This window comes from Mixophyes fleayi, chromosome 4 (genome assembly GCF_038048845.1).
Source record: "Mixophyes fleayi isolate aMixFle1 chromosome 4, aMixFle1.hap1, whole genome shotgun sequence".
NCBI classification, from domain to species: Eukaryota; Metazoa; Chordata; class Amphibia; order Anura; family Limnodynastidae; genus Mixophyes; species Mixophyes fleayi.
The window spans coordinates 215062594-215080948 of NC_134405.1; the positions used below are offsets into that span (position 1 = coordinate 215062594).

Genomic DNA, 18355 nt, shown 5'->3' on the forward strand with positions numbered 1-18355 from the left:
AAGCCATGGCCGGATATTTCAGTGAAAACCTCCAATGTTGTTTAATTTAGAAAATCCTCTTCCCCGGCAGGCGCTGGTTGATTTTTAGAAAGAAGAAGGATGGAGGCCTCAGACTATGTATTGATTATGGCAGTCTTAATATTATTATGGTGAAAGACTGATACCCCTTTCTCATATTACCAAATTGTTTGATCAGGTAAAAGGAGTGCTATTTTTCACAAAACTAGACGGCGACGGGCGGAAGACTATCTTTATCCTTTGCGATGTTTATTAGGAGTGCCTTATAATGCAATTCGACTTCTGTAATGCCCATGTCATCTTTCAAAACTTTGTGAATTATATGTTTCAGAACCTCCTCTACCTGTCTGTTATTGTCTATCTTGACAGTATATTGATTTTTTTCCAAGGATCTTCAATCTCAACAGACACATATGGCCAAATTTTTCACTTGTCTTTGGAACCAGCAAATTCATAGCAAATTGGAGAAATTAATACAATTGGAGGGGGAGTTACATTTCTAATCTGGGGTCAGATTTATATTTGGGGTTGGGCATGGTCAGGAAAAATTTTTAAACTATTTGTACAAATAAAGCCAGTGTATTTGTATTTTATCCGATAAATTGAGAACTCACGTCTGAAAATCTCCTCCCTTAGCTCCTTCAAAAGCTGTGGCTGCCAGCGCCGTAAATGGTTCCAGCGGCGTTTGAACTGGACAACGGATCTACGGCAGTGAAACCTTCGCCAGATGTACTTGCGCACCCTCTAGTATGCACACAGCTTCATTTCATTAGAAATGTATCTGCCTGCGGTCATACTGTCCACACTCTCGGCCAGGACCCTCAATTCCCTTCTAGCAAATGTCTCCTAAATCGACTATCCAATACTCTGCTCTATGATTAGTTAGCAGAGCATGTGTTGGCGAGCTCATGTCATTCACAGATCTTTCCCATACTTGTCTGCAAAATGTCGGGTTGTCATTCATTTCTCAGATCCTAGTAAAAGGGGGACATGACAGATCTATGCGAACTGTATACTGCTATTCGCAATTACAGGCACTTGATAACAGGAATCTGTAATTGCAGGCATCTGATAACACCTAATTAGAGGCACCAGATCTATAATTGTGGTAGTTCTTGTTCTAGCTGAGCTTTAAATGTCAGACAGCAATTTACTTATGTTTTTAATTTCAGACACATATTTTAAAACCTTATTTTGTGACATGATTTTGCTAAGTTTCGAAAGTAACACATTAAATTGTGCATTACATTGTTTCAGGAATCTGGCCCTCTAGGTCCCAGCATGGCCATGCAGACATTGAGTATTCTTGGCCTTGTAATACTAGTGCTACTTTGCCTAAACCTGGCCATCCTGGGACCTATAGTGGTCCAGTGAACTTTTACTTACATGGAATATTGTTATTCCCCCCCCCCCCACACACACACACACTATTTAGTTATGGGTTACATTATTTTCATACCATGAGTGGATCCACCTATGTAGGAAAGGGAGGTAGTGGCACATCACTCTAGGGAATACAGGCCAGTGCAGACTAATCAGGGCTTGCTTGCATTACAGCAGGCAGACACTATGTTATTGGAGGCAAAGCAAATTGCTGATTAATAGTGAAATTGGCTGCTCCAAATTTGGTACACTGTTTGGAATATTCTTTTGAAGAGTTGTTAGGCTGTCTAGGGGGTATAATATTATAATATTTAAACTTGTGGGACCTTTGTCTGCACAAATGCTTTTTTTTATATATGTTCTGCTTTATTAATGGATTCCAGCTATCCTCATCACAAACTTACTGATGATTTAAATTTTTTGCAACACAGAGGGTATAGTGATGTAATTGACAGTGAGGGAGATTGGAAGGCAGTTGGTAACTCAGACATGAGGGACAATAATAAACTCTGTATAGAACATGTTGAGCTTTAGGTATTGTTGTGACATCCATGGGTCAATGGTTTATAACAGACGGTACTGTCAAAATATGTAAGGGAAAACCAATGTACATTTGGGTGTCCTCAGCATAGAGGTGGTATTAGAAGTGAAATGTGCAAATTAGTGTCCCAAGAGTAGAGGTGTACAATATTAAAGCACAGCAATTAGTAAAAAAAAAAAAGGAGCCTTGTAAGACCTCAATAGAGAAAGGGAGTGGAAGGGAGAATGTGCAAGATGTGGATACACTACAGGAGCAGTTTGAGAGGTAGGAAGTGACCCAGGAGAGAACTGTATCTAGATGGACAATGGAGTGAAGGATTTGTAGAAGAGGGTGTTCAACAGTGTCCAAAGCAGCAGACAGTTATAGTAGAATGGGTATTAAGAAATGTAAATAATAATATTTATTTCTAAACACATTTTCAGTAATCAAATAAAACACAACTTAAAAACAAACTGTAAATACAAAATCCTTTATAAAAAAAACATCAAATACAAGCACATGGATGTTGTTTTTTTTTCCCATGGTTAGAAGTGTTGCAAGGCAGGTCATGCTGTAACCATAATCACTCTCTTCTTTATCTGTTTAAAATATTATAGAAAAAGAGATCAATCTTAGGCCATTTTGAAATAAAATATTACTTGACTGTGTGTACTTTCAAGCTGTAAAATCTACAATTTATGATGCCTTAACTGTAACGCAGGTCCCCCAATAACCTAAAAGAACTAACATTGTTAACTATAGGTACTTACATGCTTATAAAGGCAACTCCTTCATGTCCTGATTCTCCTCCTCAATAAAATGATCCTTGCCGCACCTCCTTTGTGCTCCAGCTGACAGCTGGGTCATAAAGTCTGTTGGATAAATTACACACATTTAGCTATTTACTAAAATGGTGTCTGTTTCTCACTTATCCTCAAAATGAACGATAATATAAGGTATCTCCATTAGAACACATTGACAAATCAGTGCCTTCAAATCAATAAACAGACACAACACTAACTTGATGTACTTAGCCTGGGCAGAAAAGAACATTCACATAGTGAGTCAGATATATGATTAACACAGACTATGGTTGATTACTGATTATTTTTCTGGTGAGGCAGACATCTCCCAGCTGAGGCCTGGTAGTTCATCAATGAAAGCCTTTAGTTTTTAGTTTGATATTTTTTCAGCTTAGCTCTAACAGTCAAGCTTCAACATTATTTTTATAATTGCTATGACTAGAAAACTCACATCTGATAATCTCAGCAGGAGCATAGGCAGCCCTTACAACCGGTTAGAAAATAATTGCAGGTTTCAAAGGTAAACATTTCTTTCAGTCAAACCTGTCTGGTGCATGCATTTGTATATGTTTAGAAAAATGAAACATGTCTTTCATAACCAAACAATTGTATTTTTAGGATGTTAGAGAATTAAAAAAGTGTGATATAAACCATATTAGAAAAAGATTTTACCTTGCAAATCAGCTGGGAATCTGTTGTATAAACATGTAGCATGGGGAAGTGCCAAAACACACAAGAATCATCTTAATAGATATTAGATTGAAAAGCTAACACCCCCCCCCCCTTCCCAAAAAAAATTAGGGTTAAAATTTATAATACAAACACACACGTTAAAATGCACAATACATATGAAAATAGAGATGCATTGTTATTGTGGAACATAAAATATCTTACAAATACAAACTTTTAAAGTGTCTATAAAAGAGTAAGAGAAAATATAACTCACAATTCAAAATAATAGTCCACTATACAAATCCACAACAGTAAACTCCACTATAGACTCCTAACCAACTTAAAGTGTGCATGAACCAGTCTTTTATAGTGGATTCTAATGAGAAAAGTATATGCAGGTGTATGGCCCACTGTGGTATCAGATGACAAGATCTGATGCTGTTTACTGGTATCTGTTATTTAATTTTATACTGATTAAAATATGTTTGCATTTATTTCTGATCGCGATTTATTCTGAGATTCATTTGCATAGACATTCTTATTTTAAATTTAAAAAAAAGAAACATGATCCTTCATGTCTGTTATTAAGAAGGTGTGTGCAATTGTTCATTTAATTATGCTCATTAACACTTTAGGTTGACACTAGTGCCTGTGGTCTGTTGTATGTTTGTTTCCATCTAAACTATGCCTTAGTGGTTAGACATTCCAGCTGCCAACAGTAGGGTCATGAGTTTGAATCCTGAGTCACGGCCGTATCTGTGTGGACTTTGTTTATCCCAATGTTTCTGTGGGTTTAATCCAATGTGTCATTTATAGAAGAGTACAATAGTATATTTTTTGTTGCTGGCTTTGTTTATACTGAGTATTGTATAGTGTATGTATATTTCTGATTGCGAATTATTAGCCGCTGAATTCGCATCCATATTTATTTCCAATACAAAATTACAGATGACACATTCTTCATATCAGAGAACAAGAAAATGTGTGTGTAATTCTTTATTGTTTATCCTTAAACCTTCATGTTGTCAGTAGTGACTATGTTGTGTTGTATGTTTTTAGGAACACTATTAGCTAGCACATTTTAAACATTGTGCTTGTCATTCAAGTTTATATAATGTATGTAATGCTCAATCTGCACGTTGCCTTAGTGGTTAGACAATCCACTTTTCAACAGTGAGGTCATGAGTTTGATTTCTGACCTATTTTGTGGAATATGCCTAAATTGAATATTGAAATTTGTGTGGAGCTACAACAGAGACAAGCAGCTATTCAAAAAAAAAAGTAAATCCAAACAAATAGAAAATATCCACAGATAAAAGCAAAAAACACCTAAGTCACAAAAAATCTGCAGAAGGCAAAAAAGAACAAACAAATTAGAGTCCAACTATTATTATTAGTATTATTATATTATACATCAATTAATTTACATTGCAATTTATTAAACCTGTGCATTTTCCATGGATTTAAGCTTAATAGTTCATTGTATAATTATTGACATTAATAAAAATTAAAACAAAAAAAGTTTAAAAGTTTGCTATGAGAGAAATGTATGCATGTGCATAGTTATTTGTGATTATGGTTACTTAAAGCAAACCGTTTAGTGTTGAGGCTTATTCGGTGCTGCTGGTGTGTGCAATTGTTATTTTTTCTCTGTAAAACTTTAGCTTACCATTAGCACTTGACTTGCAGGCAATGGTGTATTGATGAGCTTTTCGTTCTAGTCTATATAATGCACATATTTTTTCCATCCGCACGTTGCCTTAGTGGTTAGACAATTCACCTTTCAACAATGGAGTCATGAATTTGAATCATGAGTCACGGCCTTATCTCTGTGGAGTTTATATATCCGCCCAATGTTTGTGTGGTTTTTACCAGCGCTGTTACCTTCGTCTGGTAAGCGGTGATTGAACTGACTATTTTGTTCTAAGACATCACTTTTACTCAGGTGCTCCTTATTTTCGTTTTGGACCTCCTTTCCATTCTGATTGGTTCTAGTAGTTTGGAACAACTATTTAAACCTCCCATGATTCTCTGTACCTTGCCTGTTCTTCGTGTTACCCACTCAGTACTAGGATTTGGCTTCCATAGGTCTGACCTACCTATTATCCGTTTATCGATTGGAACCCGCTGGACTCTTTACCGTTATGGTCCCTCTCACCTGGACTCGTTATTATAGCTGAACTTTACTCTGCTGCTAACCTGCAAATGCACTATCAATGTGGACTGCCTGTTACACCTGCGTCTACTGCTGCAGCTCAAACTCAATACTGCTACTTTCTCGTTATTGGATCTACTCCTGAGTTACCTGTCACTTGTAGTTCCATGTCTGGCTCAACAGAACTTTACTCCGCTACTAACCCGCAAGTGTACCATCAATGTGAACTGCTTGTTACACCTGTGTCCACTGCTGCAGCTCAAGTTCCTCACTTCTGCTTGCCTGACTCTACACCGCTACTGTCTCGTTGTTGGATCTACTCCAGAGTTACCTGTCACCTGTAGTTCCACGCCTGGTTCAATTGAACTTCATCTCGCTGTTAATCCACAAGTGAATCATTACTGTGAACTGCCGGTACACCTGTGTCCTCCGCTGCAGCTCAAGTTCCTCACGTGTGCTCGCTTGGTTCAACACTGCTATTTCCTCACCGTTGGATCTATTGCTGAGTTATCGGTCACCTGTAGTTCCACACACTTCACTTCTCCACTACTTCTAGGTAACAGACTGCCTGATAGACTTGTATTAATCTCTGCCGTTTGGGATTGATATTTATTGGTTAATGGTCTCAACGCCTTGTCTTCGCTATATTGGGAATACTGCTATGCCGGTGACTCATCTGCTACATTGAATCATCTATGTTTACGGATCAGCTAGTTCTATATTCTCATTCCACTTGAACTGTTGCTGTATCAGTGATTCGCCTGTGATGCTGTGTGTTACCCTATTGGATCTAGCATTCTCCCTCACTCATCTATGCGTTGAACTGTTGTCCTAACTCTCAACCTGCAGTTGTCAAGGGTTACCCACTCTGAAGTAGCGTGTAGTGTTTCATCTCCTCTTCTGATCAAGGTGCCGTGTGCTCAGCCTATTATCATCTCAAGTTATTTCATCACTCATTATTACAGTATCTATTTCAAGTACTCCGCAGCATTCTTTGAGTTTACAGCTACTACTGGCCAGTATTACCGTAGCCTGTGATGCCCGTGAGTTATGAACTTTTAATTCATGTATTGGAATTCTCCTGTTGATCCATTGTGTCTAAACTCCACCACTCTCTGCCAGCTCTCGTCTGGGAGACCGCGACCTGCGGGATAGGAGCGGCAAAATCCATATTGCGGGATCCCTGGCGAAGACCTCCTACCCGTTAGACTCCGCACTCCTGGGCGAGTTCCATCTTGGCAGAGATAGGGATCTATTAATTCGTTCAGAGTCGTGACATAATGTCTCGAATAAATAAAAAAGTCCAAACATTGATTGTCTTTCCTATTCCACCAAAATGAATCTGGGCTAGTATTTTCCGGAATTAAAGTAAAAATAGTTCCAAACATATAACCAAAGCAAGAATTAGGGTTGTAGGCCTATAACGCCAAAGGTACTTGCAGTATGGTAAAGGCAAGGTGTGGGATCTCCGTTTGATGTGGTCCTGCGAGTAGAGAAACCAATCCTTAGTGGCCCTCACCTCTTTAAATTTCCCCTGATCAGTTGCCGACTTCTGGCCACTTAACCGATGTTTAATACATTTACCCCCTGGTGTGCATGCTATTGAATCGGTGATTTTAGGGAACGGTTTGGGGGCTGTGGTCAGTCCAGTTTAATGAATGCACTGGAAACGCCACTATAACGCATGACCTTGCCTCCTTATAGTTGTTTGTCCTGATTCCCCTGCTTAAATAATTAGTATGTAAAACCCACAAATATATATGTTGCAAACAATAAAGTTTATACTAGATACAATTTGTAACCTAGTAGAATACATTTTATGTTATTAATAAAAGATCGCAAAAACTAGACTAGCATAGACAAGTGGTATCACAAAAAAACAACTATAGATTATAGAGTATATCGAACAACGCGGACACATTTTTGTACCTTCCGCTCTTCCGTCCAGAAATTAAACTTGAAGTAAGCTCGTTTCTGACGTCCTACTTGAGCGAGCACGTAGTCTGTGTTAGTTGGTGCGTGGGTAGTAGTTGGTGAATTTTGGGTGACGTCACGGCGCACCCCCCTCTGGCCCGGGATGCAGAGCAGGGGAGGCGGGGGCAGATCGCGGCTGTCAGGTGAGGATACGGGGTCCCGGGGTTTCCAGGCAACAGGCTGAAGTCTGTTCTGGCTTTTCTCTCTCCATAACATGGAGAGCCGTAACCTGGGGGATTACGTCCATTATTTGGCGGGAGGGTTGAATGCTGGAACACGCAGCTTTGGTCGGTGTAGCGTCTTGACACGGAAAGTGCAGAGTACTGAGCCGCACAGAGCTGCCAGTGTGCGGCGGATGGGACTCTCCTGTGTGTGTGTTTTGTTAGATAAATTGCCAGGACAACACTAACTTGCTACAATGTGTACTACTGTGCCGCTTCTTGTATCATCATCATCATCATCATCCTTATAACTCCACATTCCTATTCCTGTTTTATCATTGTGCTGCTCCCACACATACATTTTCACTATATAACTAAGTTTTTTGTTTTTTTTATAGCAGAGTGTGTAACATGATGTTGTAAACCTGTAAAGTTCTCTAAACCTATTCATTGTATTCACCAGCAGAACTTCTTTGAAGGGGTGTTTTTAAAAATATACAGCACAGTATCCTATCATCTGTTTAGATTGGTCTTCCTGCCTTCTCTGCTTTCTGCTTTTGCAATATTACATTTTACCTTTCTTACACTTCATTTATGTGTAAATGTACATTGAGTGATATGTAACATTTATATGGAATACAAATATTAGTGATTACCTAAGTCAAGAGTAAACATTGTAACATTTGCACTTTTATGTTTTAATAATAAATATAAAGAGTTGTTAATATCTTTTATATATAAAATACTGATATACTATGCAGCACTGTATACTGAGGGGATTATGACTTAAAAAAAAACATGTACAGTGACATGAAACAAGGTAAAAATGGTCCTGCCCAAATAAGCTTACAATCTAAGGTTTAGATAACAGTGGATGCATAATCATCATCATCATTTAATTATATAGCGCCACTAATTCTGCAGCGCTGTACAGAGAACTCACTCACATCAGTCCCTACCCCATATCTAGAAAAACACACAATTCATGTCAGTAATGATTTCTGGCATTGTTGTATAAAATGCAGTCATTCATATGCTTCACCCACTTTTTTGATGGTAAGTAACAATAACGGGGAAAAACGAACATGCATATTTTTTTCTGGTATCTAGTATCAAACACTGAGTTTAAGATATGGGGGTACATTTATCAAGCTGTGGGTTTGAAAAAGTTATTTATTTAGTACATTCTACAAAATGATAGCTAGAATCTGGTTGGTTGCTATAAGCAACATCTCCACTTTTTCAAACACTCAGCTCGATAATTTTACCCCCTAGTGGCTACTTTTTACATAAAACCTCACCAATTAGGTTGGTAGAAGGCTAAACCATTCTCTCTTGCATATTCCTCTGACTGCTATCTCTCACATCACTAGCATACACACCACATTGTCATTTTGTTGAAAGTGCACTGAACATTCCATTTCGTTTTCAGCATTGATTGTAGGGAATAACTGGTCACTGAACTGACTGTACGGTCACTGTCCCAGAAGAAGCGTTTGAGGTAGGTAGTGACACTGAGTGGTCCATATTTTCTGCTGCTGTTGATATTGCATGGCTTTCAGCTTCTCACTGTTACCTTGGTTTCCCTGCTTCAATCTGTCTCTCATTGTTTTTGTATGCCTGCTGTCAACTAGACAGGCTAATGAATGAGTGACAGGAGTTGGGAAGCTAAAAGTGGTGCAATAACAACACCAGCTACTTTACATGTAAGAATATTAGGAAGCAGACACTATTTTGTGTCTTAACCGTGTGTATTTTATTCTGAAAAATAATATATCTGTTATGGTCCTTTAAAAGTTTGGATATATTTTCCATAAAATTGAATTTTAAACTACTATTTAAGCACTATTGAATGCACTAGTTCTTAATCTGTTTAGCAAACAGAATCCCAAAAAAGCTTCAGAAATTACTGTGCAGTCTTACCTGTCAACTAAAAAATATATATTTGAGTAGTAGGTAAAAAATAAAGTAAGATACCAGCATTCATTTGACTTTTATGTCCATTGTGAGGCGTTGTCATCTGGTTCTGTGGAAAGGTGGGAAAATTTAGCAAAGTGAGGCACAGAACTTTATACACAGCATTTGGTGATGAGTGACCAGGGGTGGTACTAAGTATCTTCTGGAGTGAAAGAAGTATATTTACTGGAGGAATGGTTTGTGTCAAATGTTGCCACATGAATTTTAATTAGTGTATGCAAATTTAGGGCAGCCAATAATTTTTTGTAGTCATCGCGCATTTTTGTCTTGCAGAATCTTAGGCTTCCGAGGAAACAAGTTTGAGAAACACTTAGGGGCATATTTACTAAACTGCGGGTTTGAATAAGTGGCAATGTTGTATAATATGTGAAACATCTTGTTTCATCCTACAGTTAACAGCAAGATAGCAGTACAATGAGAGAATGGGTATACAATTCCTGTAGTAATTGTACCATTAACAGAAAGCATGTATCCGGAGTCTCACAAAAGTTATGAATAGCTATATTGCTGACAATGCACATGATGTCTAAAAATGGATGCTGTAATAATACTGCAACTGCTCTTTTTTATCTGGTGCCACAAAGGTAGATTTTGTTGACAAGTTTAATTGTTTTTTCTTAATTGTGTTGCCAAATTGCCTACAGTTTCAGTCACTCATGGTCTTAAGGAAGCTTGTGTTTCCAGTTTAATTCACCCTTTGTGTTATTGTCACAGTGGATTTGATTAGCAAGCCTTTGCTTCTGTGTAAGTAATATGGTGAACATCACAGTACAAGTAGTATACACTCCCCACTTGCTGTTTCTGATGATGGCATACACTAGTGTCGCCATAAAAATACAAGACCATTCCAAATTTGAAATGTCACTTAAAGTGTTCAATAAAATTGAATCATTGGATGAAAAAAAATCAATATATATATTAGTGTGTTTTGTGGCTTTTTTTTTCTCCTCTTTTATTTGTCATTTTTTTTTTTGTTTTGTCTTTAACCATACTAATGTAAATGGATGGGAAAACTGGACTGGTTAGTGAATAAATGACTTTCTTTTTTGTTAGCATGCTCAAATAATTAATATTTTTGTTTTTATTTGCAATTTAATGAAAACAATGTCATTACATATAAAACAAATTGTTTTCAATGATTAGCAATTTTCCACCAAACACAACATGCTTGTTTTCTTCTGAATGACAGTGTTAAATGTTTGCTTCCCTCATTTTCTGGGGATGCTTTGTGATCCAGGAATAAAGCCAACATGTTTTTGAGTTATATGTAGTTTTTTGTTTTAAGAATTTTATTTGTGTTTTCAAATACAGTGAAACAGTTGTCAGTATCCAAAGTAGTAGCAGTTTTTCATGCAGATAAACAAGCCACAAAATGAACAAGAAGTTCAAAGAATTGGGCACAAAATAAGATATAGCAAGAGCTTGTGTGTACCACAGGAACTGATTAAAAAATACAGTGCAAGGGTATGTTGTGGGTAGATGTAGAAGAGGGAATGAGACCAATACCAGGACCCCCCACATCCACAAATCTGCTGCTTGCTGTTTTGAACAAAATTTTGTTTGACTAAAGTCTGACACTTAAGTATAATTGTAAAAGAGTGTCTGAAAAGCTTTAGGGATGGCCTATTATAGATGACCAATTTGCACCAGATTTGGGTGTACTTGTAGAATTTGTTTAATCATGCAGATATTTTTTCCATGTTAGTAAGGGACCAGAGTTTATTAAGAAAAGTTGAATTTGGACATTTCCAGTGACTTGTGACTGAATATCTAGCTGCATTGAGAATTTGCATGGAGAGCTTATCTAGTAAAGTAATTTATCCAGTTCCTCCAGCAGAGAACCGAGAAAAAAGACCAGGTGCACTTAGAGGTTAGAGCTTTAGTAATATCACTAGCCAGGCTACCTATCCTGTCCCAAAACTGAACAATCTTATGGCAGACCACCAGATATGGATGTAAGATTCTTTCCCCCCATAGATTCTTCAGCATTGTTCAGAAAAAGTGCCATAATTCCTTTACCTAGTGGGAACCAGGTACCACCTATAATATACGGTACTGTATAAATTTGAGGATTTAGAAACCCTTCCTCCGACAGTAGACCATGTGGTCCGCCCAAGTTGGCTTCCCAACTAATCTCATGTCTCGTGACAGCGGCATGTTTAGCTGTCACAAGTCGATTGTAAAGCACACAGGCACTGGAAAGGACTCGGGGACCTAGTTATGTTAGGTTTACTTGCAAATTTTTGGGAAGTCAAATATTTCTTGAAAGGTAGCCAGAGGGGCGCTTTTAAATTTATTCCAAAGAGTCATAACAGGGAAGATGAAGGAAGTACTTCCAATGTGAAATTTGAAGTGATTCCAAATCTGGCACATAAAGACAGTGAACACACTAGAGAAGACTTAACTTTAGCTGGGATGCTCACTGCTGACACCAAGGAGAATTTTAGATGCTTGTTTGGAAACCAGGCCATGGCTGGGCTTTGGTGAGCCACTAGATAATAAATATTGAAATTTGGAAAGCCCTTTCTGACATTGGAGGTAACCTTATGTAGATTAGAGAAGCTCACCTGTGAAGGATTATTCTTCCATACATATTGGACAAACGATCTATGTAGCTGTGCCATTGTGGGTCTGGGCACCGGAAATGGGAGGGATAGAGTGCTTGAGGCTGCAGATTAATGTTGAGTACTACTGTCTTATTCAGCCACAAAATAATTAACCTGAACAGATCCTGCTTTATTGACTTAATGATTTGTGGAAAGGTTTCTGCGTACAGTGATTCATACGGAAAGGTGATTGAAAATCCCCAAGTATTTAATTTTAGTATGCTTCCACAAGAATTTAAAATTACTCTTCAAGAGCTTCAGGGTAGAGGGTTGGAAGTGGAGAGCAAGGGACACTATTTTAGAGTTTTTATTTTTTTTAACCTGAGATGGCCCCCATAAGCAGCAAGAATTTGGAACAGGTTTGGTATTGACATGTGGGAGGTGGTCAGCATGAGGAGTACATCATCGGCAAATAGGCTCATTTTATATTTCTCCTTCCCTTATACACCCTTGATATATGGAGATAAGCATATTGTTGCCGCAAAGGGCTCAATATCCAATACAAGTGTCAGGGGTTATAAAGGCCCTCCCCTACCTGTGTGGTGCCATTGACCCTAGCAAATAGCTTTGACAGAACACCCTTTATCGAGTACCTGGCTGATTAAGATGAATATAGAGCTAGCATCCCTTGGAGGAATTTTCAACCAAATCCAGACTGCTTAAGGGTTTGCATTATAAAAGGCCAGCTAATCCAGTCAAATTAAATCTCTGTGCAGAGAGAGAGAGAGAGCACTAGGGCTGGTGGTTTCCTTTAAATTAACAGAATAAACAATGTTAATGACCCATCTGGTATTGTCGCGGGCTTGCCTCCCATGAGTCAGTTGAGGCAAGACTGTGTTCTAACATTCCGCGAGAACTTTTGCGTAATCTTAATCCCAGTGTTTAACAGTGAAATGGGCCAGTAATGAGCATAATTAGATGTATCTTTGCCCTGTTTTGGAATTGTCACGATTTTGTTTTTGAAAGGAGTCACCTTTGAAAACCCTGCTGAACACTGCAAGCTAATGCAAGAGTAACACCTTAAACGTCTTGTAATAAGTGGCTTTAAAGCCATCTTGTCTTGGGCATTGTTTGCTTTTAAAGACACCCGAGATCTCTTGCACTGTGATCTTTGTGCACATCAGGAGATAATCTAGTTTGCTTGCATTCTACAGAAGGTAGGAAGGAGCCTGTGTGTTAGTTTACTATACAATTTCATGAACTCCTCTGTGATCCCATTAGGATTATGAACGGATTTACCTGAGTTTCATTTAATAGTAATAACTTTGCTTTGTGAGAAGTTAGACTTCTGTGGTCCTCTTTGTTCCTTGTACCCTTTTTCGTAGAATGTCTACTTTTAACCATTTGAGAATTTTCAGCCTTGGACTTCTCTCCCTTTTCTGCTATAGACTTGTTAAAGTCCTTCTCAGAGCCCATAGCTTTATGGACCTTATTCAATTGTGCAAACTTTTACGAGGCTTAAGAGCATTTTCTGCATCCCAACTTTATTTTTGTAGCTACTGCTCTAATTAATCTGCCCTGGATCACTGCTTTATGGGCGTTCCGCAGTAACATGGATGAGATCGCTGAGTCAGTGTTGGTAGCAAAATTCAGAATTGAATTGCATTTTCAGCTGAGAGTTGAAAAGGGCGCTCTTATTTAGGTGCCATGTGTATTACTGCGCTCTAGATTTGAGAGGCTTCTATTCACACTATCACCAGCCCATGATCCATTTACGTGTTGGGGAAAACGGCAACACCCGGGATATCCTGTGCAGGGTCAACACATAGAAATTTCATGTCCAGCCATGTGTTAACAGGAGAGTGAAGTGATTAAACCTTCTAATCTCAATGCGTCAAACGGGAGGTACTGGCTGAGGAGAGACCAAGTTTTTAGAAATAACCTGATCTGTCAAACTAGTTGGGAGCTTGGTTCTGTTACAGTTGACTTATCAAGTGTGGTATTAATCTGCCTATATACATCCTATGTGACTGAATGCTGCTTAAGGTGTAGTAGAACAGCGCTTTGTATAAATTGGGAGCTTAAGCATTAATGAAGGTGAATATTTAGATCTCCGATTTATAATGATGTAGTATCCCTGAATCCTTAATAATGTTGACCTATTTAGAAAACCGTATTGCAGTGAGTGGATATTAAAAGTTTAATGACCATTGAAGAGTGGTTGTAGGCTATCAGACAGTGCTGATGCGAGAGAGAGCCAGACTCTTAGGGTCGTCAGGGATGAGGAAGAGGAGACTATGATGGGACAGGGGAACAAGGGCTAGGGTCGCTAGTATGAATAGACCTATATGTTTTACTCTGGTGGGAGAACAGCAAAAATGTTTAGGGTGTCTGAAGGGGGTAATGTAGCATTGGCAATTTGCACATCACCACATTGTGAGTTGTGGACCACCTCGATACCATGACAGAAAAGCGTAATTAGGTAGGTAGGTGTGTGTGTGTGTGTGTGTGTGTGTGTGTGTAAGCGCACGTACGCATAGGGGTAAACTAAACATTAGTTGTAGCGATAATATATCGATCATATTGGTTCTTCATTTCACAATATAAAGTCCACACTGGATCTTAAACATGAATCTTTAAAGTTCTCTTTTGTTTGAAAAACTAATTTGAGTGAGTGCAAGTGTCTGAACCTAACAATCTGCCTTGACAGAGGGCAAAATAACAAACTGATAAGGGTCCAAGGCCATGACTGGAAATACACAAGAGGGATAAGTGGGCACTATCATAGATTCACATGTTAGATTTAGGTTTGGAAAAAGTGAATTGCCAGACTTGTTTTGAGACCCGTTAGGGCAAGGGGGTCTTTACTGAGCTCCGTTGAGTGGTCAAGGGGCGGAGTTGAAGAACTCTGCAGAATCCGATTTCAAAGCATATGTAGAGCTTTGTCAGGGGTTCTAGCTGCTTACACTTTACCTTCTGTACTTTTTTTTTTTTTTTTTTTTGTAATGTTTGTTCTGTCCATCATTTTTCTCTTAAGCAGAGTCAGGGGAGCAAGATCTTGGAATAAGAGCAAGTTTGTCCCATCAAAAGTGACCACAGTGCTTTATTTCCTTTTAAGTATAGTGTAGGTGTAGGATAAGGTTCCTTGGCGTGCTTGAGTCTTGGGGACAGAGGGCTTGGAGAACTCTTTCAAGAACAAGCATATTGTCTAGAAATGTTGGTGCTAGCATAATTAAGAGGCTTAAAAAGTAGATCACCAGCTGAGGGCCTTCAACCATTTTGGTGATATTGCAGATCCTAAGGTTGTTTTATCATCCTTATTTTGCAACCATGCAAATTCATTTTGGAGAATTATTGGAAATGGATGATTACCTCTGGCTTTATCTGAAACCCATGAACACAATTTCCAATATTGGTGACTTCTGTTGTGAGGCCAGTTACTGTCCTGGCAACTTCCTCTTCCTCTCGACTTCCTGATAATTTACTTGATATTATTAATTTCTAAGAGGATGTTGGCAATGTCAGCAGTGGTTGATGGGGCGGTCGTGTTTTTTTATTTCAGGTTAAAGAGGCTTTTTGAGACAGGCCCGGTTTTCAGGTATTATATTATAGCATTTGCAAGCTGTTTTTTCTTTTTTGTTTTTTTTTTCCTGTCGGTCATAGCTGTAGGTTATGGAGAGAGAATGAGGTTGATGATCTAGGAGCATTAACTCGTAACAGTTTGGACTAAGTGCTCCATGCACAAGGGGTGAAAGATTACAGCATGCTCAAAGGTGAAATTGCATACATCTGGTATAGTGTCAGCCATTCTGACTAGTCTTGGGCCCCAGTTGTCTTTGGTGTGGTGCCGGGGTGGATGGATCTGAACACAAAGTACAATATGGGCAGCCGTCCAAAGTTTAGCACTTATCAGGTAGCCCATTGTGGTAATATTAGAAAGCAAATATTTTCAAGTGCTTTTTTGTGTTGGAAGGATAAAATATTCAAAGGCAATAAAACTGCAGCAGCCTAAGGTGGTAATGAGAATAGTGTGAGATTTCTCAAGTCTTTGGGGGGTGGACACAGGGGGGGAATGGAGCCAGGGACTCCAGGTGTAAGAGCTTACATTGATATGAGCTTCCCTGTAGGCACTAAGAAAATAGAGCAATGAAAGTGGGTGACAGGGGCTCCTGTGTGTAGACAACTCATTTCCTGCCACAAAATTTAGATAATAAGGCTAGGAAAATAATCCTCATTGGCAATACACTGGCAAGTGGGTTGCAGTACAGCTGTGGGGCACTGTGGGTTGGCACCCTAATTAAATAGAATGTTTGTTACAGCAAGCAGCTCCTGATATGGTAGTTTCAGGAGTCCTTTTTAATTGACTGATTGATATTTGACTTGCTGTTTAGTTGAAGTCTCCCTATAGTTAATAAGGCTCTGTGGCTTATGGGCAGGGGTCACTAATACCGGAGTTAACCTATGCACCCATTTGATGCCTGGTAGGTGCTTTCCAGGCGCTGGTGGAATGCTGAGTTTGCTACTACACCCGTGATCTGGTGCACAGCAGCATGAATTGAAGGTCTCAGTAGTTAACGCTGTCTGGCGAGGTCTGGAGGTCAAGGGACACTTATAGGAAGCCTGCCCACTGAGAACTGGGTGAACAAGCTGGTTGTGGGTGGGTGCTCATGGGTGCCTTCATGCACTGGTCAGGAGATACAGGTGGCAATTTGGTCAGAAGGCCAAATTGATGTCATGTGTGCACTTACATGTATAGTCATGGGCTCAAGTTTGGAGTGTGATCACCCCTTCGCCGCTGGGCCAGGAAGGTTCATACTGCACCTATTCTTATGTGGGATATAAATCCAGAATTCTCAAAAAATATTTTCAACACTATATAGTTATTGTTTGTGCTCAGTTTTATTCATAAATGTTTTTTTTTTTTAATTATTGCTTTACTTGGTAAATTTGACATAAATGAGCAATGACCAGTTATAAGCAACAGAGGGCATAGATAGTAAGACTACATTAATATTCTTGAATAGGGCCCACTATTCCATTGTCAATAATGTGTGTGTATCTAGATATAGATTTTATATTATACGCATCATTTTAGTAATTAAGTTAACACAGATATGTTCTGTTGATTCTTCTATTTGAATGAATAGTAATTGTGCAACCTCTTAAGATAGATTAGAATTTAAAGCACTCTTTAAAACTCTGCTTTAATATTTGTAACGCCTGTGTGTATGAGGACTATTTTTGGAAACAAATGTTAATTTAAAGTGGCTTCTTCAAGTCTACTAAAACACGGTTTGATAATAGTGAACCACACACACACATTCCCATAGATTGTAAGTTTGCGAGTAGGCCCTCTTACCTCTGTATATATTACCCAGTATTGTTTTATTACTGTTTGTTCCCAATTGTAAAGTGCTACGGAATCTGCTGTCGCTACATAAATAGATGATGATGATTTACTTGGCTTTGTGTACACTGAGACATTGCCTAATGCATTCAGAAGCCTTAACACTAGGTAAAATGCAGTAGGGTTCTAAGCTGCAGGGAATTTTTAAGGTGTTCATAATTGGACAGTTGAAAAATCAATAAAACTTGGTGAGAAGCCAAGTTTTATCAGACATTTACAGGTTAGTTGTTTTGATCATGTTAGGTATATATAGTACATATATAATTTTGGTTTATACTGGCTATGAAAATAAGCATCCTGCCAATAAAAGACTTGTCTAAATGAGCCCTTTAATAGAATGTGAACAATGATCTTGCTAACACACTTGTAATTTGAACATCCACTTTCCCTTCCAGCTATGCTGCTTGCTTTCAGTAGATTGCAAATAGGTAAAATAAGATAAGTGTAACACCTTAATTTACTGATGTCAAGGTAAGTGAAATATTTAAGATTAGAGTTTCATGCTACCATGTACTAAAGTTAGTTATATTAAAGGACCAGTCATATCCGTGACACTGAACACAAGTCATATATATTTTTACAACTGGAGCACATTTAATTTTAAATGACATATGTTAGCCCAGCACTAGTTGAGTGACACCAGGAGTGAGTCAGGCTTGATTAGAAGTAGCATGTGCAGTATAATAGATCTCCCCTACTATGTGGTGTCAGATTGCTCTGAGTTGTTTTTATTTTTTTG

The 18355-nt window shown here is 38.5% G+C and overlaps 1 protein-coding gene and 1 long non-coding RNA gene across 5 annotated transcripts in view; one reads left to right on the top strand and one right to left on the bottom strand.

Annotated features, from left to right (window-relative positions):
* The window catches only part of LOC142152567 (uncharacterized), a 29916-nt gene extending 22335 nt beyond the window's left edge, over positions 1-7581 (bottom strand). Inside the window, exons 1-3 of one of the 2 annotated variants that reach the window (XR_012691357.1) lie at positions 7481-7581; positions 2692-2793; positions 501-2520 (exon numbers count right to left, since the gene is read on the bottom strand). This is a non-coding gene — a long non-coding RNA (uncharacterized LOC142152567). Of the gene's footprint in view, positions 1-500; positions 2521-2691; positions 2794-7480 lie in introns of those variants that run through there. The other variant, XR_012691356.1, reaches the window with a different exon arrangement.
* The window catches only part of NEDD1 (NEDD1 gamma-tubulin ring complex targeting factor), a 62319-nt gene continuing 51391 nt past the window's right edge, over positions 7428-18355 (top strand). The window contains exons 1-2 of one of the 3 annotated variants that reach the window (XM_075209332.1): positions 7565-7668; positions 9119-9187. Coding sequence is in view for 1 of the 3 variants with exons in the window: in XM_075209331.1 (XP_075065432.1) it covers positions 7629-7668 (40 nt within the window). In the remaining 2 variants the exon portion in view is untranslated. Of the gene's footprint in view, positions 7514-7564; positions 7669-9118; positions 9188-18355 lie in introns of those variants that run through there. The other 2 variants (XM_075209333.1, XM_075209331.1) reach the window with 2 other exon arrangements.